Source organism: Wasmannia auropunctata, unplaced genomic scaffold (genome assembly GCF_000956235.1).
Source record: "Wasmannia auropunctata unplaced genomic scaffold, wasmannia.A_1.0 LD336053.1, whole genome shotgun sequence".
Taxonomy (NCBI): Eukaryota; Metazoa; Arthropoda; class Insecta; order Hymenoptera; family Formicidae; genus Wasmannia; species Wasmannia auropunctata.
The window spans coordinates 4678546-4700299 of NW_012026837.1; the positions used below are offsets into that span (position 1 = coordinate 4678546).

The 21754-nt window shown below is 36.9% G+C and overlaps 4 protein-coding genes and 1 long non-coding RNA gene across 10 annotated transcripts in view; 1 reads left to right on the forward strand and 4 right to left on the reverse strand.

Annotated features, from left to right (window-relative positions):
- Positions 1–312: 312 nt before the first annotated feature.
- LOC105451200 (glycine-rich cell wall structural protein 1.8) lies at positions 313–11222 on the reverse strand. Of its 6 annotated transcripts, XR_974563.1 has the most exons (9): positions 10907–11222; positions 9661–9681; positions 8918–9257; positions 8084–8398; positions 7532–7751; positions 6059–6193; positions 5903–5959; positions 2029–3813; positions 315–630 (listed from the first exon to the last, which is right to left on the reverse strand). XR_974563.1 is itself a non-coding variant. In XM_011691505.1 (8 exons), exons 1-8 carry the CDS (start codon positions 10955–10957, stop codon positions 615–617), a joined length of 1155 nt encoding a protein of 384 aa, XP_011689807.1. In that variant the 5' UTR covers positions 10958–11222; the 3' UTR covers positions 313–614. The 6 variants fall into 6 exon arrangements, 5 of the variants coding, with proteins under 5 accessions (XP_011689807.1, XP_011689806.1, XP_011689805.1 ...); XM_011691505.1 differs by lacking the exon at positions 2029–3813 and having other exon boundaries at positions 313–630; XM_011691504.1 differs by having other exon boundaries at positions 315–3813; positions 7532–7748; positions 8099–8398.
- An 834-nt stretch (positions 11223–12056) lies between these two features.
- On the forward strand, positions 12057–13963 carry LOC105451201. Its single transcript, XM_011691506.1, has 2 exons — positions 12057–12607; positions 12858–13963. The coding sequence occupies exons 1-2, from the start codon at positions 12221–12223 to the stop codon at positions 13299–13301; spliced, it is 831 nt and encodes a 276-aa protein (XP_011689808.1). The 5' UTR covers positions 12057–12220; the 3' UTR covers positions 13302–13963.
- A 278-nt stretch (positions 13964–14241) lies between these two features.
- Positions 14242–14922, reverse strand: LOC105451203. Its single transcript, XR_974564.1, has 2 exons — positions 14758–14922; positions 14242–14686 (listed from the first exon to the last, which is right to left on the reverse strand). It is a non-coding gene; the product is annotated as an uncharacterized LOC105451203 (long non-coding RNA).
- Positions 14923–16988: 2066 nt separating this feature from the next.
- On the reverse strand, positions 16989–21014 carry LOC105451309. The gene is made up of 6 exons (XM_011691676.1): positions 20923–21014; positions 20390–20527; positions 19959–20075; positions 19273–19395; positions 18464–18552; positions 16989–17293 (listed from the first exon to the last, which is right to left on the reverse strand). Exons 1-6 carry the CDS (start codon positions 20988–20990, stop codon positions 16989–16991), a joined length of 840 nt encoding a protein of 279 aa, XP_011689978.1. The 5' UTR covers positions 20991–21014.
- LOC105451310 overlaps positions 20991–21754 on the reverse strand; it is a 21404-nt gene continuing 20640 nt past the window's right edge. The window contains exon 4 of the mRNA XM_011691678.1: positions 20991–21024. Within this exon, the coding sequence (XP_011689980.1) occupies positions 20991–21024 (34 nt within the window). The remainder of the gene's footprint in view (positions 21025–21754) is intronic.

Consider the following 21754-nt stretch of genomic DNA (forward strand, 5'->3'; position numbering starts at 1 on the left):
ACTTGAAATTTCTAAATATTTATTTTGATGGTTCAATAAAAATATTTTCAGGTTTGTATCTAAAGTCTCTAGCTAAATTCTTAAATACGCCATTAAAATCGTTTTTTTATGTGTGTATATATATATATATATATATATACATACTAAATTATTCATTAATTAATCCTTTAATTATATATATATATATATATATATATCAGACACAATAACATAATACTATGAAATAAGGGATTAATTAATGAATATTTTAGTAAATACATCTATTACGCAAGCTTAACTAACTTAAAGACAGGATTAAAGATAAAGGAATTATATATTGTCAAAAAATTTTATTATCTTAAAAAAATGAATTACCTTATCGTATTATATGGTGTTATCGATAAGAACGCCATGTTTATACATTGCGTAAAGAAAATGCACATAACTGGTTCCATACTTCATTTCTGTATGCTTTCTTACTTCCCATTACAAGCGGCCAGGCATAATTATTCCGTCTTCTGTCACATCTATCTCTCGTCCCCCGGACGAGCAAACGAGTTCACTGACAGTGAATGCTTCTGAGGATTATTAGCGGTTCCCATTGAGTTCATCTCAATGTCCATCAGTTTGTCTCTTCATCCAGTTTGTAATCTATTAAAAAAATTATCTTATTATACGGAAACGTACGTGAAATATCCCACTGAATTGTGGGCTTAATGTGTAGTGAAACTAGCTTATTGTATATTTTTGTATGAACGCCAAATAAAGTCGATAATGCTCTCAAAGAAATTATTGACAATTAGTGAAGTAGCTATACGTTACTTCACTCTCTTTTCTATTGACTTTGTATGATTCTACCAAAGCTTGAACGCGATGAAATCAAGAGTACACATCTTGTACTTGACAAATGTTTCGTAAAATGAGAGTGCATTTTTTTTTGAAAGTATAACAAGAAACGTAATGCATTTGCGATTCAACAGTTAATAGGAGCGCTGTACAGGTCGACCATTTGAGAAAATTTTCTGTGACGTTCTTCCATCAACGTCAAGATACGAGCTGTTCCGAAGACATAACGACGTGTCTTACGCAACGCTTAGTTCCATTCGCGAGGTACGAGCGGAATTTTTAGAATTTGATTCTGCGGAACGAGATTCGGTAGCGGTAACGAACATCAAAACGAACGATCCGCAAACGATTGCGGCGGCAAAAGTTAGCAAGAGAGATCGGTATATGCGTTCTTTTCAATTCACACGCATCGCATTCGTTTTTACCTTGCGCCTCTAATTCCATCTCATAAAGCGTCGATTAAACGCGTTAATTTAAGGAGGGACAACGAACATGAAACATGTCGCGAGATGTAATATGCCAATCTATTTCCATTTTCTGTTTAAAAAAAATTAAATTAGAGTCCTTTAAATTTCTTGTAGATTGCCGTAGCCGAATATAATACATTTGACATCATTTAATATCAAAGAATTTGCTGTTTAAATTAATTTCGTATAATGCACAATTTTGTAATTCATTAAATTATAAGAATATCGATTTTTTTTTGTGAACTATTAAATCCACAAGAGAATCGACGACAAAACGTGTTTTTTAACCAATTTCCCGACAATTAAGAAAAAAAAAGAGTAAGAACCATCGCAGTAGGAATCGAATAAACAATAGTAGATTTGTTTTTGACAGTTTTGGGGCAGTTACATTTTAATGAGAATCGCTTCGCGAGTGCACAGTGGCAGAGATGGAATTAGAATCGATGCGCGTTTTCTGTCGCAATACGCAACACGCCGAGATCGTCGAGAAGAAAAATGCGGCCGCGCTTTCATTAACACGCGCTTCGGCAATCGACGGCTCTTTTCTTTTCTTTCGTTTAACAGTTTTACGTTTTGTTCGACCGGACATTCTCCATTCGCACTTATGGAACACTGATATAGATAGTGATTATGGGTGACAGGACTCCTCCCCCCCTCCCCCCATTGAGAGAATAAGGCGCTCTTGGGTTTTGTCTCAACAGATAAAGTATAAAGGTTCGCACGCAGTTGAACATACCTTTTCCTGGTTAAATTCAAAGCACGCCAGCTTTGAGCGCAAACGCAATTTGTAGCGCATTTATCCACATATCGCAGGTTGCTTTATTCGCCGATCGTCGCATCTACGGGTAGCCACGCATAGCGAGTGAGTAATCGTCGTAATCGGTTCCTTCGATAATCGCAGGTCGACAAGCCGCCGCCGCCGCCACCAGGGTAACGTGTTTCGGCAATCGCGTTCATCGCACGTTCACAAATCGGCGTTTCAGTACAGGCCTAACTAAGTAAACTGCACCAGCTGGAGACTGACTTGACGTTTAGCATTGTCGAATTCTTTACGTTCCATATTTCTTCCGATTACATTTCACAAAATTTTTTTTTTTTACGTTTCGAGATACTGTTAGACTATTAGACTCTTACATATCGTACAAATCATTAATATTTTGTACAAAGAAAGATAATTCTCGCGTAAGATGCCTTTAGACAGTCGTAGAATTCAAGATTACAATGCACAACGTCGTCGAATTAAGAACATTAAATAGCATAGTTGCACGCACGCTGATTATTACTAATTGGCTCTGCTCGCTCCTACGAATGACACAAGTTGATGTATTAGATAGGCAAACTAGTTTTCTATCCGATGTCGCTGCCATAAGTTGATGATCTCTTCTACGAAGTAGCAGACTCAGCGTCACGCTATGAGTGTAACATTTTTTACATAACGTGACGCTGATTCTGCTACTTCATAGAATAATATTAAAATAAAAAAAAAAAAGCATAGAAATGAGAAAAAAAATAGAAAAAAATAGAGGTGAAATATCTTGAGATGAAAATGACACTTCCTTATGTGAATTACATTGAAAATAGAGATGCTCCTCAATGAAGTAACGTTATGATTGTATATCTTTATAATGACATACGTTGACAAATAATAAAACTTAGCGATTTTACTACGCACTCAGAAAGACTGCAAGAAGAAGTGATGAATTATATTACACATTATTAGAGTCTTCTATAAAGATTGCTTTAGGGCATTCACATTTTGCACTTTATTCGTTTTATATATAAAGGTACATTGTGATAATTGCTATTCTCTGCTTTATGAATAAACATTTGAAAACATTTTATTCAAGTTCTTATGTGTAAAAAAAAAGATCATACAGCATTATTGTAGCATAAGTCACCTTTTGTAGAATTAATGCTATGGGGAATATAACGAAAAATCATATGCTATTGTAGTTAAGAGAATGAAATCGAGTGAAGTCAGACCCACACGAGACAACACCGGCTTTATCCGTTCACAGAAAGAGGGAGGAAAAAAAATTATGAACATAAACTGCATGAATAATGTAATGCCGAAAAATTCTCTTCAAACGTACAATAGGCTAACATAGCAAGTTTATCAATAATAAATTGATTAATCGATCAATCTGTGTATGTATAAACTGATTCATGGTGTACTTAAAAAAAAAAACTGGGCTTAAATTCAATTAATTGTTTTATATATCATCTATTGATAACCTTCTTATCCTTACCGTATTTTACGATATAATTAAACGTTATTAAGTTCTATTGTAAGTTTTTTTTTTAATAGTTTTTCATTATAATTATCGGTGGACTCAACGACGGACGCAGAGGGCAATTCCTAGGTAATCGAGTCCGATAAGCGAGTGATCGCTGCTAAAAGGCGATGGTCTTTTTTTTACGGTTTTTTTCGTTTTTTTTTCGGTCGCCTTTCGCATGCGCTAAGTGCGTTTAGTACACTTTTTAGTACCTCGGTGGCATTGCGTCTGCCGGACCTGGGAAGCTAAAAGGTCAGAAAATGAAAAATCGCAGAATTAATTAACGTGTTCGCCTTGCTGTGTGCAAGGAGTAAGAGGAAAGTATAAGATGTAACACTGGCGTGCGCAATCATCACGGGACGCGTTCAGAGATGCGGGATCGAGATTGCAATTACGTCGGCGTGGTATGGTGTTAAGGGAGCCTTGGATGTTTTTCTCTCTCTTTTTTTTTTCGTTCCACGTCGCAGCGCAAATAACGCAGATTTCTCGAGAGGCACAGCTACCAGATCTGGGCGTTCTGTCGTTTTGTGTTACCCCGATTATTGAATCTACTATTCACCAGTTGCTAAATTTGTAATCTTTCGAATTGTACCAAGAGAAATAAAATCGGAGTTCCATCGTTCGCAGATGACGAATATGAATTTTTACATAATATATGGTATAATTGCTTATAGCACATTACGGCAAAATATTGTAAGAATTAAAAAAAAAAAAGATCTAATTTGTGCGAATGTGGAACGATGTAACATCGATGTACTGAAATGAGCTGTACTGTGACATTTCGTAAAGCTTTGAAAAAATCAACTGATGAAAGAAAAGCTGACACCCAGTTCTGGTTAACTGTCATACATGTAAGAAGTTGATCGACACGCCGCAATTGTGCACCGTCGCAAGTACATTTGGAAAAACCTGACTCGAAGTCGGTGGAGAACAGGAGAGTCTCAAGTCTCACGTATGTCGGAAGACGTTCGCCGTGGGCGCAGTAGCTACAACGCAGCGCATATCTTTTTTTTTTTTGGTCTCGTTCCTCGGGACGAAGGTAGAATTGGGAAAGCGTCTCAGAGAAAGCTCTTAAGAGAGTGAGGGGGGAGAGGGAAGAGCGAATGCGAAGGACGTGCGTCTGTAGCTTCGCAGGCTTGCAATTTTTGCGGTGCGCAGGGGCACGATCGTGTGTCTTCGCGGCGGTCGGTTTTGTGTTCGCGACGAACGTGCGGGGAGGTGTGCGAGGTCGAAGATCCCGACGGGATCATCCCGTGTCTCCTTCGAGAGATGTGTCTCCACGGATCGCAGAAACTAACGCGCTGCGGAGAATTGCTCGCAGAAGTCAGCCGCGTTTAACCGGAGATATAATATTGTATATTTATCATTCGCGCGGGAGAAGTTTCCGCCTTTCCGAGCGCATCTCGCCATTACGGAATTGCCGCAGGCTGATCGCATGGCGCATCATGGACGGACGTCGTGCTCGAGAACTTTCGTCGCGGAGTACGTAAAAGAAGAGAGGTGACATATCACAAGTACACACCGACGTCGCGACGGCGACGAGTCCCCAAATCTGTTGTGAACCGCTGTATTAACTATGGACAGAGGATGTAATTTAATATATAGATTTCCAATTTATCCACGAAAATTTGAGTTTCCCTCAAAATAATTTCTATTTTCCCTTTGAATTTATTCGCCGAAAAATTACTTTTTTTTTTTAACTTACAAATATCGAATGTGCATCGAATATCGAATATGTTGTTGGAGCTAATCGAAACGAATTTAACTCCTAGGATTTATCGTCGAATACTTGACTTGAAAAATGTGTGCAATACGTAAAAATTAGAAATACACGTGTAAAAGTGCAGTAATCACATACGGTCGTTGGATCCGCGGGACTTTCAGCCACACGGTGATTTTCAGCCTCTCTTCTCTTTTACACTCATAAGACAGAAACGTCGGCTCCCTACACGTGCACCGATGGAAGCAATACGATTTTCGTATATACGCAAAACGGCATACCGTACACGGCGAAGGTGAACGCCTCCGTATATATGTATATATAGCCGAGTGTCGCGCTAAGTGTCACACCTTATACTTTTACAGAAATATTCAACCTGCGTCGAATCCGCATATAGAAATTGCATGTGTATTACATATATAATCGAGGCAAGAACGAGGGTGGCGTATATATAGCGCAAAGAGGAGTGAAGACGCCAGATTGACAAGCGTACGCATTGTGGATTCTCTTCGCTTCTCAAACGTCAACGTGTGTGTTACTTTTCATATAGCCGCAGTTTTGTCAATGAGACAAGATTAGTACGTACGGGATAAGTTTAATAAATTGCAACTTACCGTCCGCCGCCACGTGGAGGACCGTAAGCATCTGGTCTGTCATATCCCTCGGCATAACTGCAACAGAGATCGGACAAAGAATGCCGTTAGTCGCACACGGTGAGAGGGAAATAAAAGTTCTGCGCTTCTAGAGAGACGTTACGATCTGCAACTCACCCGCCAGCAACCGGTGGATAACCGCCACTCGGCACAGCACTGCCAGGTCTTCTACTGAACATATCAGCTTGTGGTCCAGGACCAGTGCTGTAACTAGGGGCCCCTGTGCTGTAGCTAGGTCCAGTGCTCATTGGCCTGTCAAATGGAAGCATATCATTACCAGGAGGATCATTGCTCCTTTCGTAGGCCATATTGCAGCTCCCTGATCCCTCCCTTCCCTTCCTCCAAGATCCATATATTCCCATGGCCTACCCAGATAATCCCTCTGTTGTACACAACTTATTTTCATTCTAGCCTGAGCGACATTTAATATTTTTTCTTCATACCGTGTTAACATATAATTATTTATCTTTTTATATATTACAGAAATAGCAATATTCTGCAACATACACCATTTAATTGCTTCAAAATATTTCCCTTATGCGTTTGAGTTTCTCAGGTTAAAATAAAAATGAAGCGTGACAACTATTTAAATAAATTTACAAAGCTTGCTTGTGAGCTTTTCAAATTTCTTTAAATCACTGTTGTTTTTTATTTATCAATTATACACGTATTCGTACTTATATTTTTAATAAATCTAACGTACGTATAAGCTTTATCGAAATCAAAGATCTAAAATTAAATTTTTATTTCAATAATATAATACGACAGAACTTAAACTTAGATTCTTAAAAATAGAAAAAGTTCGGTTGCCTGCACTGAAAATTGCACAATTCGTTAATTTATAGATAATTATAATTAAGTATAATAAAAAATTGATTTTTTTTTCAGTGCTGACATTCAAACTTCTGTATATAGTAAACATGTTTAATTTAAATAAAAGATTTTCTCACATGTGTACTGTGCTGTTGTGATAAAAGAAGGTAAAATAAAGTCGTACAGTATAATGTAGATGATTGCTAAAATTGTTGCCTCCAACAGTATAAGCGATGAAATATTTTAAATATAATTATTTTTAATAATTATTACTTTTTATATCTAACTTATCACTTATATTTAGTGAATTTTTAAAACGTATATTTTTTTATTATATAATAACAGGAGGCATCAGCAAATAAATTATCTACATTTCACTGCACTTGAATTAGTTTTAAATTTAATTAAATCTAAGTTTAATTAGAATTCTATTGAGAAAATTATTATTGTAAAAAATGTTTCTCGCAAATAAAAATTAAAAAGTTATTATATTAATATATAAATTTCCAAGATTACATATCAAAGATCTAATTGAATGTGCGAACAATTTTACAATCGGAAGTTAACTAATGCACCCTCTCAAACCAAAGTAGAATAGGCGTTTACAACACAATATTTTCTAAAATATGAATAAAAAAAGTGTGCACCAGGGGACACTTTTGTGGATTGCATTTCGGTTTGAGACAATTCAACGGAGGAATTACAACGCAACAGAATCGAAGATTACGATCTCATAAAATTGAGAAAGGAGTAAAAAAGTTATAGCGATTACATTACCAATGGCTCTCATCATATCCCACATCAGTGTACCCAGTTCCATACCCGGTAGTGGCAACGGCGCCACCACCGTTTCTCATCGGTCCAGCCGCACTCCGGTCATAATCATTTCGCGTTGTATAATCAACCGTACGACTGGCCCCGAAATTATCAGTGCGACCATAATCTACTGGGCCAGGTGCGCCACGATTGAAATCTCCGGCCATGCCTCCACCAACTACTGTAAACAACGACAGGTATCAAGTTTCTGGATTACATCGAACCCATGCGTTTGTTTCACTTGGCAAGTTTGTGCGTTCCTTTTGCGCTCATCATCCAAAATTAAACTCAGTAAATGACAAAACAAGACTAAATGAGAAACATGTTGACGAAACATAAATGTTGATTTAAAAAAAAACCATCAATGGGACGTAAATACAATAACTGGATATTTTTTAACGTCATGTACCTAACTGTTTACAAAGTGATTATATGTCGAAGGCTAGATTATACCGGGGACGGAGTCACACATACTTTTGAAGCTGTACAAACGCCACTCACCGCCGTGATTACCATAATCTGTTCTACCGCTGAAATCGGCGCGGCCATAGTCGGCCGTTCGTCCGTAGTCCGCCGCGCCGGTAGGTCCGTATCCTCCCACGGCGCCGGCAGCCGGTCCGTATCCACCGCCCATCCCCGGCGCCGTCGAGGTGTAACCCATCGCCGCGCCACCCACGTTCTGACCGTATGCCCCGCGATCGGCGTAGCCGGCACCGAAGTCCGCCCCACGGCCGCTAAAGTCGCCAGCCCCGCGATTGTAATCGGTGTAGCCGGTCGCGACGCCACCTGCAGCAGATCCATCGTAACCAACGAGTTGGATCGGAAGAACTGCAAAGCACGCCGAGATAAGGAATTGGTTTTTTAGTGTACAACTATATCAAGATTTCATGTTTCACATTTTTCATTCCAACATACTATTTTCTCAAGTGACTGTCCGTAAATATCGTATCGTTGCGCAGAAATCGCCAGGTGGTTTTTTTTCCAACGAGGTGTCTCCCCTATTTCTTTTTTTTTTTACACTCATTGGCGCGAAATAGGAGAGTGATGAAAGAAATAACAAAATCAGTAACAACATCAATGTAAAGTATTGACGGTAATGTTATCAAGGACGTTTTCCAACGAGAGGCACAGTTGACATAGTATAACACAATGAATCATTATGTTCGTATATTTGCCAATATTAAACAATGATGAAGTGAGTCACCGTGTCATCTGTGTCTCACGCTGGAAAGCGCCGTGAGTGTGGCGCAAATGCATGTACAGGACGACGTTGTAAGAGATACTCCAGGAAAATTAAATGAGAAAATAGTCTTGTCGGAATTTATACGATATACTTGAGATACCAACCTCTTCTATCATTGTATGGTCCAGGACGAGCGTCTCTACCACCGTCTCGTCCCCCCCTACCACCTCTCATTGGTCCACCTCTTCGGTCATCTCGGCGTCCTCCTCCGCCTCCGCGTGACTTTCCGGTCGACTGTTCCACGTTGATCGTCGCACCCTTGAAGTTGGAATTGTGGAGCGCCTTGATCGCCGCCGCCGCATCCTCCTCTCGCGCCATGTGGACGAAGCCGTATCGGTTCATCACGTCGCATTCGGTCACCTCGCCGTAGCGCAAGAACAACTGCCGCAACTCATCGTTGCGACAATTTTCCGGCAGCCGGCCAACAAATATTTTTGTTTTCCTCTGCAAAACGCAAAGAAGATTTATATAGGCAACACGTATTACTAATTCGCGTCGAGTATTGAGATTTCTCGCTAATGCATCGTACAAATGAGGCTGTAATTTGATATGAGATTTGTATCTCAGAAGTCGACCATACATCCTTTTCGTGGAAGGTATGGTGTCTGTTCGAGACTCGCTATCGCTCAGTTGTGTTGAAATGCAATTTTACAGAATGTATGAAACTACAATAATGTAAAATACACTGAGCATATAATTACAGTGAATCAGTTAAACTGTCGCATAGTAAAATATAAATAAGAACCTTATAAAAATTCTATTTTATTCTTCAACAAGGTATTCGTTTAAATATCTTTTGCCAGAGAGGGACTAATTGAAAGGAATATAATTGTTTAAATAATCTTACCGGCTGATTAGATTGCACCATCTGAAACAAACATCCATCTTAATTAATATACACACATATTTAGTCAATAAAATATATAATTTTTACATTTCAGTTCTTATAACTTCTTTTAGACCGAGTAAGTCTTTCACGCGTACAGTTATCGTTTACCACTAATACAAAAAGAATTATCAAGTTCGAAAATTTATTTAATCATTTCTACGACAGAATTTCTTATAATTATTTACAATAATAGTGTTACTTCATTTTTAATAAATTATATAAACTATCATGTTAACATTAACGCAATGGTTGGAGCTGCGCAAAAATATTTTTCTAGAGAATCTTTAAAGAATTTTTAAGAACATACGGCTCCGAAATACAAGAGGTCTGTTTTTTTGCAGCTTTATTTTTTGTTGCAGTTGTATTTTTTCGACATAAAATGAATATATGTATAATTAAGCGCCTAAAAATTCACGCGTTTGTTCTTTTCGGCCGAGCCCTTCGCATACATTTCATCCTTCCACCTTCCGCGAATCGTACGCATATCAGTTTCATTCAACGCAAAAAAGCGAGACGCGCGTGCGACATAAAGGTATTCCGCCTCTAAAGACGCGGCCGGCCTTTTCCTTCTCTCCGCCTTCCACGCTTCAGTTCGATCTTCCGCATCGACATCGAGCCATCTTTTTTTTTTTTTTTTGCGCTTCTTGCGCGTGGCTGCGAGTTGTCGACGCTTTGACGAGCTATCGCCGCGAGTAAACAGGAGGGGAAAAAAATGCGAACCGCGTATCGCGCGGCGGGAGGAGGGGGGAGGAGAGACGCGGTGAGGAGGGTCACGGAGGTAGAAGGCAGATGGGCGAAAATGGCGGTCGAATCCGTCGAAGGCGCCGGAGTCTCCGCTACTCCACTTTCGCGGGGAAGTGCCTGGCCCGACCGTCGTCGCCCGGTCGCGAGAAGTAATTAGCGATCCCGATTGCTCGCGCGTCGCCCCTCGTGACGCCGATCGTTCAATTTATTGATCCCCCTGGCCCCCCCCTCCCTCCCGGACTTTCACCGGGCCGAAGCGAAGGGCGACGCGAGAGGCACATACCGCGGATGACGCGACGCGATCGTGTCGGTTTGCTCACCCCGCAAAGGGAGAGGGGAAGGACGAGAGCCGCGAGAGAGAGAGGGAGAGAGAGAGAGAGAGAGAAAGAAAGAGAACGCGCGACAGGGAAGAGCGGAGCGAGGAAAGAGAGATGGAATAAGTAAGAGAATGATACATTACCGCTCCAGCCGCCGTGTCCGTGGTAGCGTGGTAACCGACAGACGTGTCCATCGTTGAATACCGGGGGGAGAGGGAGAAGAACGTAGAAACGAAGAAACTGAAATCGACGGGTTAGACCGACGTACGAGTGGCCCTCGTACACGCGAGCGTTATTCCGCACACTCGAGCCCCGCTCGGCTGAGATTCCGCTTTAAGATCACACGGGACGGCCCGTGGTGACTCGCGTCAAAAAAAAAACTGCCCGCACACGAGATTACAACGCACACGAGAGACGATCACGACGCCGCGCTCTGCTGCCTCTACCTCGCGTTCGTTCGTTGTGGCGGAACACACGGCGCTGCCAACTGCGCGGCACCGGCCCTTCCCTCGTTTCCGCTTCCTTCCATCCGTGGATCACGTGATCTCTGTCCACGGCCGCCACTGGCGGAAATGTTTCCACGAGAGAGATTCCGCGTCGTTCGATAGGTGGAGAGACTGGAGAGAATTTTTGTTCCACCAAATTACAGCTGAAATTGTTGAGAAAATCGCAATGTAATCGCGATATTTGTAATCAGAAGATTTGCCCGCGTCTTTCTAAAGCTTTATTGCGTCCACAATTCTAGATCTTGAATGAAAAGAGGATTGATCTATCGCCATGAACAATTCGGTCTAAAATTGATCAATGGCGATTGGTCGATTCTCTAGCTCTACGTTCGAGAAATTGGACTGATTTCTAATTATCTGTAGCATCGCAGACACAAAAGATTTCAAAGCAATTTTTTTTTTTTTTAGAAAAGAGGCATAGTAAAAATTTTGATAACAGGCAAAGTATGCAAATATCGTTGAACTGCAGGCGAAAAATAAATGCGTTTAAAAGATCAAAAAAATGTTTCATGATTTTTATTAAAGACGATTTTCATGACTGCAAATTGTGAACCAGACGTAACGTCGCTTGAATTGTTTACAATACTGCACATTGTGAAAAGTGAAATTTTACCTCCTTTTACTTCACATCCCATTAATTTATCAAATAATTTAAAAATCAAAACGGCAGGGGGCATGCAGAACCTTTGTTTTACTGATTTACTCCAATTAAATACGTCAGTGGCGTTGCGCATGCGCGTAGAAAAATGGAACCACGGTCCACGCATCGTCCACGATTCACATCTGTGTGTAACTGCGTACACGTTGTGTACATGTGTATCTACTATACTGCTGTATACGTGCTGCGTGCTCCACCGTGGACGCAGGTGCATCTGGGTGCATCGCACGCATATCCGTGGCCATCATCGGCGAGGTTATAATACGCGTTCGCTTTTTTTTTTCCCCGATAAAATGAAGAGATCGCCGTTGAACAATGCTGTGCACGGCGGTCGGCCGAGGCACTCGCCGTACAACTGGAAGAATACGCACGAGAGCGCGTGCGGTAGAGGTTATCATGCCGCGGAGGGTAGCAGCTACCAGCGTTTCCCCGCGGGAAGTGCGGGGCCGCAGCCCCCCCGCGACGACAATTTCATCCCCCTGGACGTCAGCACGCCCAAGTACAACGCCGGCAATCACTCGTCGGCTAACAACCGGTACAGCGGACGCGGCAGTCCGAGCGGCGGTGGATGGTACAACAATTACAGGGGCAATTATCACGCCACGCCGAGGTCGAACTGTGGCAATCGGTACCCCGCCTACAAGCACTCCCCCAAGCAGTTCCGCGGGCAGAAAAGAAAGGTGAGCGCTGGGCAGGCTGGGGAGATGCGTGGGAAAGTATATATAGATTCTTTCACGTTGGAGTGTATTCGGATTCCCATCCTCAAGTGTCATTTTTATCCTTGTTTAACATTTAATATGAACAACAAGGAAAAAATGATTCCTGGGTGACCCTTGCGTGAGAAAATCCAAACGCACTCTTGCATGGGAGGATCTCATGATCGGCATTTTAACAACAGTACATTTGACTTTGTTTTACATATTTCTTTAGGACTACAAAGGAGCGCACAGGCAGGTGAATATATCGGCGTACGTGGACATGAATTCCTTCTTGGAAGATCCCTGGCAGGATCTAGTCAAAAAATTAGATGACTCGAAAGGCACGAGTAGAAGTGAATCATTATCCAATTCAAAATTGGTGGATAGCGATTTGGTGGAAAGATCTAGAAGCGAACTTTCGAAGGATTCGAACCTGGACGACTCGCAATGCAGCCGAGAGTGTGAAGACGCGGACACGAGTTTTGAAATGAATACAGATGTCAGTCAGATAACAAAAGTTAACAGTTCGATAGAGTCGGATATCGGTGATGTGTGCTCCAGTCAGGATTCGCTAAATGACAGCACGTGCAACGCCGGTAGGATTTGTGCAGCTATGCGAGAGGACAGTATTCATTCGAATGCATCATTGACGGATATTAACCAGAAAGATATATAACGATAACGAAGAAGTGCATTATAAGAGAGAATGCATTACAGTACACGAAAAGTATATACAATTGTTGTACATATGATCATGTACTTTTGTATATAAATATTGTATATAAGTGTACTTTTGTATATGTAAATATTGTATACACATTTATTTTATATTCTCGCCATCAATTTACTTCTCTATATATGCACATGTTTCTCATGAATATAATTAATATTATTTACAATTGTAAATAAACGCGATATGTAAATTATATTCAATATCGTGAATGGATTATGTAAATTAATCAAATTTCCAAGTATACTCGTAAATCTAATTTCGTAAAATATTTAGGCTTGGATCTTTAAACTTAAATTCAAAATATAATTTGATTATGTACTCGATTATATAATTAGCAAGATTTATTTTTATATATTTGTAATATTACTTTTTGATAAAAATTAGTTACATTTAGATTAGAATGTATACTGCAATGTATATTGTTGAATATAAGCAGTGTTACCTCCAGCCTGATTGCAATGAATAAAGCTTATTTCTTTTTATGTGATAACTAATTTTAAATGTTAAATATAAAAAATATTCTATGTATCTATAACATAAAGATGAATCGGACGTCGACTCGTCGACGTTGAAAAATTAAAATGGAATAAAAAATATATCATAAATCTCTGATATTTCCTTCCACACCTCAGAAAACGTAGGAAAATTAATAATAGGTCATTCTTATCGTGGAACATGTGCCAACACTTTCCTTATGCTCGTTTCGTTACTGCCCAACATCACGTATTCACGCTTAGCGGCAGTGTTACAATTCGGCACGTTTATAATGGAAATGATATCACTACTCAATATCCTACCGTAGGCGTCATTCATCTTCACGTTTTGTATATATTCCTGGCATCTATTATCTTCGATTACACTATTATTAGATCTAACGCTTGTCTTACTGATAGTACATCATTTTTATCTTGTATCTTATAAATTCCCATCGTCGTTAATATACATATATTTCTGTAAAGACAGTCAAATTATGGTTTACATGTATGCAGCTTCGGGGAATTTTGCTTCGTTGCTCTGGGCGTGAAAGATTATACTTTGCCATGTCTTCTTCCGGATGGGAAGATAGCTCTTTATCAAAATTATTAATTCTTAATAGAACTAGTCTTATAGAAGGATTATTTTCAACAGAATTTTTCTTATCAGAATTATTGTTGCCACAATTATTGTCATCATTGATTATAAGCCTTTTCTGCCACATCTTCCGCACGTATCATGCAAATTATTTCCAGCATTATAAGTTGATATTTGTCCAGAAACTTTTTCTCACATTTTTATAGAGTTCACACATAAAAATGATAAGTGTCCGCTTTCGTATTCCACATATGGCACTAAAAACATGTTAAATACCGTCAAAGCTGTAATGCGAAAAATTACGGGATAATTAAAAGTAAAATTTTACCGATCAGATGTGTCTAGTTTTCTGTTAGTTTTGATATCATTTTGTTTAGGTCACCGGAAAGATTGTCATCGATGACTTCTTTAAACGCCTCATATACAACACATTCGAGATCGAAAGACTTGTACTGTCGTCTCTCATTAAGTGAATAATATTAACTTTGCGGCTCAAATCAATTAACTGTTTCTGTATATAACATGAAGTAAGTAAATTTATATATATGCATATATGTATGTATGGGTGCATGCATGTGTGTGAGAAACAATTGATTCGTCTTTACTCTTTATAATCTGCACAAGGCTGCTTGAATGTTTTCTCCGTAAATGTCGTTATATATTTTTCTGTCAAGTCTACGTTTCTTTTGATATTCTCGGCTGCTTTTATTTTAATTACTTTACATGACTGCTTCTTATTTTTTATTCGGAGATTTTTTTCTTACGCTTTACAGAAAATGTCAGATACAATAATCAATTGAGTAGTGAATTTACCGCGACAACGACGGAATGATTAAATATTTAATTATACATTTTTAGATCCATTCTATTAGATATAACTAACCTGAACCTGCAGACAAAACGCAATGGTCTAACAATTAGGCGCAGTCCATTGTGTTTTTCCGATTTAAGCCTGATTTATCCCGACCGTAACAGTTACCTTTTACCGGAACCGGTATAAAGTTCAACACTAGAATTTCGATGCTTTTGTACATCAAGTTATTATGAACGACAATACTGAAATTCTAGCCATGAATTTTACCGGTTTTCAGCAAAAGTTGACAGTTACGGCCTGCAACAAGCTATATACCTGCTATTGGAAAAGAATGGCTCTCGAGTGACTTGAATATAGTTTTTCTGAAAAAACACAATGGACTGCGTTCAATTGTTAGAGAAGAATATACATGGTGCATCTGATATTTGCCCTTCTGTAAAGCGTGAGAAAAAAATCTCAGAAAAAAAGAAGCAGTCATGTAAAGTAATGAAAACGAAAGCAGCCGAGAAGAAACGTAGACCTGATAGAAAAATATATAACAACATTTACGAAGAAAACATTCAAGCAACCTTGTGCAGATTATAAAGACGAGTCAATTGTTTCTAATTCTTATAGTATTGCCTTATTGACGAAAAATAATTTTATTAAAATGACAAGTACGAAAACGACGATCGAATAAGCAAAAGAATAATTTTTTGTATCAATGTACGCTTTTCCATTTTAATCACTATTTTTACATGATTGTTGAACTACTTTGTGACTATGTATCGAATTATTATGATGATTTTTACGTGAGTTCTAATTGTTTTAATTCAATTTCGTCTGCCAGAATGTGTAATATAAGTGAGATATTATAGAATAATTATATTTTGATTTGCAACATATGTTCATGTGCGAGGATCGTCTTTTTCATACTCGTCATTTTAATAAAATTTATTAATAAAGATTACCGCTCGTATTTTTAAAAATAATTCAGTTGATTTAGTCCAATAAGCGAGCAAAACATTTTTTTTGTTGATATAAAACTTATAATATTTGATTCCGTTTTGATGCTATTTATTATATTATGTTGTCGATAATATATATTTGACTCCGTTTTGACGCTATTAAGCGGAATCGAATAATGTTGCTTATCTTGGAAAACACTTTGGTTTCTTCTCTTGAAAGAATTTCAAAAGCTATTTCTCCTATGTTTTCTCAAGATAAAGCGACACAATTGTCAATTTGAAAAAGAAAATAACTTCAAATTCAAGAGGACTAATTTGAGTTAAATGATTCTGAAATTCGCAGTCGCACAAGTATCTAATAAAGCGCGACATTTTAGCAATTTATGTCCACGATCTTGAATATACACCAAAGCACTTGTCAATAATTGCGGCAAAGACACACGTAATGTGGTAAGACTCGTATATTGACCGTTAAACGATTCGATTCGTCATTCTGTTTGAAATGAGTGTGATTTCATTGTACTCGATTTGTTAACGGAAGAATAGTTATCACAATGTAAAAGAGAATTATGACGTTTGTGGCAAATCGTACAATTTGAGAATTTACACGGATTACCTCGATGAGACCGTAAACAATTATAACAAATCTTTGCAATTTTTACCATATCGATTCGTTTTTGCACAGGTAATTGTTTGAAACTTTTGCATAAATAAAGTGAGTTTATTCTAGCACGCTACACAATTACGAGAGGAATTTAAAATAAATGCTTGATTGGAAGGAAGAACGCGTTGTTTTTTTTATTTGTTTTTTATTAAACAATATAGCTCTGCTTTGTTCTTATCCGATTCTAATGCTTTCGATCGTTCACGTTTAGATGCACACACTGCAGTCTTGTATAAAAATTCGTACATTTGATCGGGTTTTGGAAATTCGTCTCTTTCAAGAGTAATATCCCATTTCTCTAATGTGACTTTAGGCAATTTACTTTCCATAAAATGGACTAACATCTCAGATCCGGCAGAAACACCCAACGTATTTAGCGAAGCAACATGTTGTTGCATATCATCTGCTAGTTTGGACAAATTGAATGCGGTTTCTTTTTCTATAACGGATAAATTCAGAATTGACCCCAGATGTCGTGATATCAAAACGCGCTTCATTTCATACGATCGTTCTAAAACATCCCAAGCATTAGAATAATTTATTCCGTCAATTGAAAAAATTCGTATTTTATTTGCGAGTTCCGATCAAAGCTGATTTTAAATATTGTAATTTGTCAACATCGGATAAATCCGATTGCGAGCTTATCATATTATAAAATGCGTTTTTAAATGAAAGCCAATTTTCATATTTTCCATCAAAAGTCGGTAAAGCCGCTTCAGGCAATTTAATTCGTCGTTTATTAACCGATGCGGTATCTGACTTTTCGGTTCGTGAATCGACGATTACGATTTGCCGCTACTTGATCCCGCAACATCTGGAGTCATTAAAATCTGTTCTCTACTCTTACCGCAAGAAAATAAATACGCTCTTGTAAGTTTACAAATTCTGTTTCGTTAGGATTTAACACCGCGAGCTCATCATTTAAATCTTCAAACGCGTGATACAAATCAGTCAAACGAGACATGCGTAATTTTAAGGAGGTATTATCAGATTTACTTTTGTCAAGAATATTACTTAAATTAGTAATTTGGGATTTTAAAGAAATACGTCTTTGTAAAATCATTTTCACTTTATTCGACAAAATAATATATATAACTAAAGGTTCTTTCGAACGATCGATCGTTCATTTTTCGCTCTGATGGCTTGGTCTCATAAATAACTCTCGCGTTAATGTGTACTGTGGAAACAGGAGCGGGGCGCCAGTTCAAGAAGGGCGCCGGCGTAAGGGGATACCAGCGCAAGCGGGCGGCATGCCGCATGCGGGAGACACTGCGCAATCTCCCTTTTTTTTTTTAACATTTAAGGATTTTCCCTAAAACAAAAATTATAAAAACTAAAACTGTATACAAAAATAATAATAATAAAGTATTTTAAAAATATTTAAAAATATATACAAAATAAAAACAAAAAAATATAAAAAATATATAAAGAAACGTAATCGAGAAAAGCGGAACGGGAGGGGAGGAGGTGACTTTTTCGTCTCCTGCCCGGAACGCCTTAATTCCTCGACCCGACCCTGTGTAGAATATATGTGCGATTTTTGAATAATTCCTTTTAAAAGATTATCTCACTCATACTTACTCGTTTGACATTCTTAAAATCATATTACCAAAGCGTTTTTTTATTTCAAGTAATTTATATATTTCTTCTACTAGTGCTTCACATGTTTCATGTGTTGCTTGTTGGCCTTCGTAAAATCTATAAGGATTTGTAAGACTGTTTAATAATGAGTTTTGTTATATATATGTTACATACATTATACAGCACATTATACGCACATTAGTGCAAATCTACAATTCGTCGTGCATGACACTCATATTGATCGAGATGAATCAGTATTCATGCACATGAGAGTTCATACAAGATAGTTTCACTTTTATGATTAGTTATCATGACAATATTGATCTACGATTTTACAAATAACATTTGAATTATGACTACATTACTCTCTTTTGAACGGTTCTTGTGCAATACTAACATATTTATTTCTAAACTCACATGTGAATCGCGACTCAGAAATATTTTGAATATTTCCCAAGGAGCGTTGTCACGATCTATCTCGATCAGTCTCAGAACGATTACGAAAAGCGTACCTAAGCGTTGGCAAAGCGATCTAGAGCACAATCAGTGTTCTCAGGCGTTATCGCAATACGTATCAAATTTAACGAGATAAAGTGAGTATAAAGTTTTAAAAGTTGTAAAGTATTTTTAAACCGTTGAATCAAAAGTTTAATAAACATATTGTGTTGAAACAAAAAGTGCAGTGAAGTATTAAGTTATTTCTTCTGAGTCACGAAACAAGTTTATCTTATTTTATATTAATAATTATTCAAAAGTTGATGTTTAATTTTCAGATTCGTTTATGGTTTAATTTATAAAAAATGTGAATAACTAGTTATTAGAAGCTGTTATACATACTTTTCAATTACCATTTTTTGCATCTTTGTGCATAGATTTATTATTGTTATTGGATATTTCGACATTTCTCTTGGTAGTATTACACTAGATTCCTCGAGCATTTGTTGGTCTTCGATACTCAATCTGTATACACACATTAAAAATTATTCGTTTACGTTTTTGATTATGTACGCACAATTGCTAGTACATTGAATACCCTATAGATTAATACAATTTTAGAATGTATAAAAAAGATTACAAAAAATATTAATTAAGATAATATAAATAATATAAATAATGAAAGTAGAAATTTTCTTAAAAACATTTAAAAATGTCACAAAATACCGCGTATTTATTTCTCTCTCTAATAAAAATAATAATTCAATCGTACATATAAATCAATTTTGTTGAGTAATATCCGTATAATGGCACTACGTTTCCAAAAAGATAAATTTACTTTAATTTACATTAAAAAATATTAGTCTTAAGATTTAAGTTCATTAATAAAATATCTTTATTTACGCAATGCAATCAAAATGAATACTTGTTTTTTTAAATCTTTTGTTGATTGATTGTGAGTTGACCATCTGATGTTGTTGAAATATTAAGAACAGAAATAAATACAAGAATTTAAAACTACTTATATACAAATTGTGTACCACGGAATATTATTCAGCTTTTTAGAAACTTGTCTCACTCAAACTTACCCAAATATTTGTAGTCTTGAAAATACCTCATTAAGACTTTTTATTATTTCTTGCAATTCCAAATTTGCAAATGATAGTTGTCCTTCATGTAATTGTCGGACATCCCCATTTAATCGACTAAAAAAATCCGTAAAATTGTTTAATTGTGAGTTAACTGGTTTTATATTTAGGGTTCTGCTTGATGGTCTTAATAAATATTATACAATCATTTAAATTTGTAATTTGCTATGCTTCCGTTACCAAAATTTTTAAAAATTGTTGAACTACGAAAGCTGAAATATTCTGTGATTGATTAATTCATAAATTTAAAATAATTAATAAATATTTATGTTTTTTTATAACATGATAAAAATTATTCTTGTATATAAAAGTTGATGCTAAATCTAAAAATTGTGAATAATTACTTTTTAGAAGCTGTCTGTATCACTTACGTAGGATTTTCTAGAATTTCACTTATTTCTGAACTTAGGCGTATTATTATCATCAACAATTTCACAACAACATTTCGTGAAGCTATCATCCGATATATGATTAGATAGTATTCGAAGGCGTCTCTGGGATTATGCAAACTGTAAGATTCCGTAAATTTAGTAGTAATTAACTTTTGGTTTATAGGTATTTTATAGATATGTGCATACAATACAAATTGTATCTTTACGATTTACATTATGTTCGCACAATGCTAATATCAAATACTTTATGTTTCAAATTTAATAAAAAAGATTGTAAAAAAATTTAATTAAGATATTGATAAATAAATAATAAATAAAATTTCTTTTAAAAACATAAAAATATCAGAAATATGCCATGTATTTATTTCTCTCTTTAACAAAAATAACAGTTCAATCATGAATATAAATAAATTTTGTTAAATTATTGGTAAGATTTACTTTAATTAACATTAAAGAAAATCTAACATTTAATTTCTTTATATAGTATCACTAAAAAGAAAAATATAATATACATTGATTCTTCATCCTGATATTCCATTTTTCGTTTAGATAGTGGGGTCCTATGGAGATTTTTTTTCATTCAACTCGAAGAACTCGGAGTGTCCAACACAGACCTGTATTAATAATCATTGTGTGAATGAAAAAAGAATTGAAAATGCGCGATAGAATAGTCAATATTTAGAACGTTATAATCAGGAGACGCGTTAGCGTCTTTCGCCAAGTATATTTTTTCGTTACATGACGATCAGGAGACGTTTTTGTACTTATTAACAGAGACGCTATTAGTCCGGAGGCTCATTGTTTTGTGGGCATCATAGTATTCAGTTGGAAACCCATATTATTTTACTATTTCAGTGTTAGAGACAACAAGAGACCAATTGGCATACATGTACAGTGGATGTACTTGTTAAGAACAATTTTTTAAATAATTATTAGTACAACGAAAAAAATATTACAGTATTCAGTCTGACAGTTGTACCAATCTCTAAAGAAAGAAAAAAACCCGACGTACTATAATTAACATACCTCTAAAGTGGATTAAAGGGGTCGGTATAACAGCGCAAAGTAAGCTCTTAGAACACAGGCTCGGGTATGACTGTATTTGTGTTGCCATTTAGTAAACAATCACATTTTTATATAAATTAATGGAATATATCGTTGGCATTCTGTTCGGATGGATGAAAAGATCGCTATGTCGATTTAAAGATGTGCGTTAACACGATTGATCAGATATAATAGTATTTGAGCTCAGGTTTTGAGAATAAGTAAAGTTTACATCACAAACTACTGATTACATTATTGGCATACCAATGGAATGGATGTAAACCAGAGTAAATGTAAAAA

Bases quoted from the DNA above. Each gene is read 5' to 3' on its own strand.
- LOC105451200 (XM_011691501.1), bottom strand. From the start codon at position 10,957: ATGGACACGTCTGTCGGTTACCACGCTACCACGGACACGGCGGCTGGA. The intron at 7,752-8,083 runs GTAATCACGGCG...CGTTGTTTACAG, and splicing joins CAGCGGTAGAACAGATTATG to TAGTTGGTGGAGGCATGGCC. The intron at 3,814-5,902 runs GTAAGTTGCAAT...CTGACCTTTTAG, and splicing joins CCTCCACGTGGCGGCGGACG to CTTCCCAGGTCCGGCAGACG.
- LOC105451201 (XM_011691506.1), top strand. From the start codon at position 12,221: ATGAAGAGATCGCCGTTGAACAATGCTGTGCACGGCGGTCGGCCGAGG. The intron at 12,608-12,857 runs GTGAGCGCTGGG...ATATTTCTTTAG, and splicing joins TCCGCGGGCAGAAAAGAAAG to GACTACAAAGGAGCGCACAG.
- LOC105451309 (XM_011691676.1), bottom strand. From the start codon at position 20,990: ATGAAAAAAAATCTCCATAGGACCCCACTATCTAAACGAAAAATGGAA. The intron at 20,528-20,922 runs GTATATTATATT...GGAATCTTACAG, and splicing joins TATCAGGATGAAGAATCAAT to TTTGCATAATCCCAGAGACG. The intron at 17,294-18,463 runs GTAATATGATTT...TATCCGTTATAG, and splicing joins TGAAATAAAAAAACGCTTTG to AAAAAGAAACCGCATTCAAT.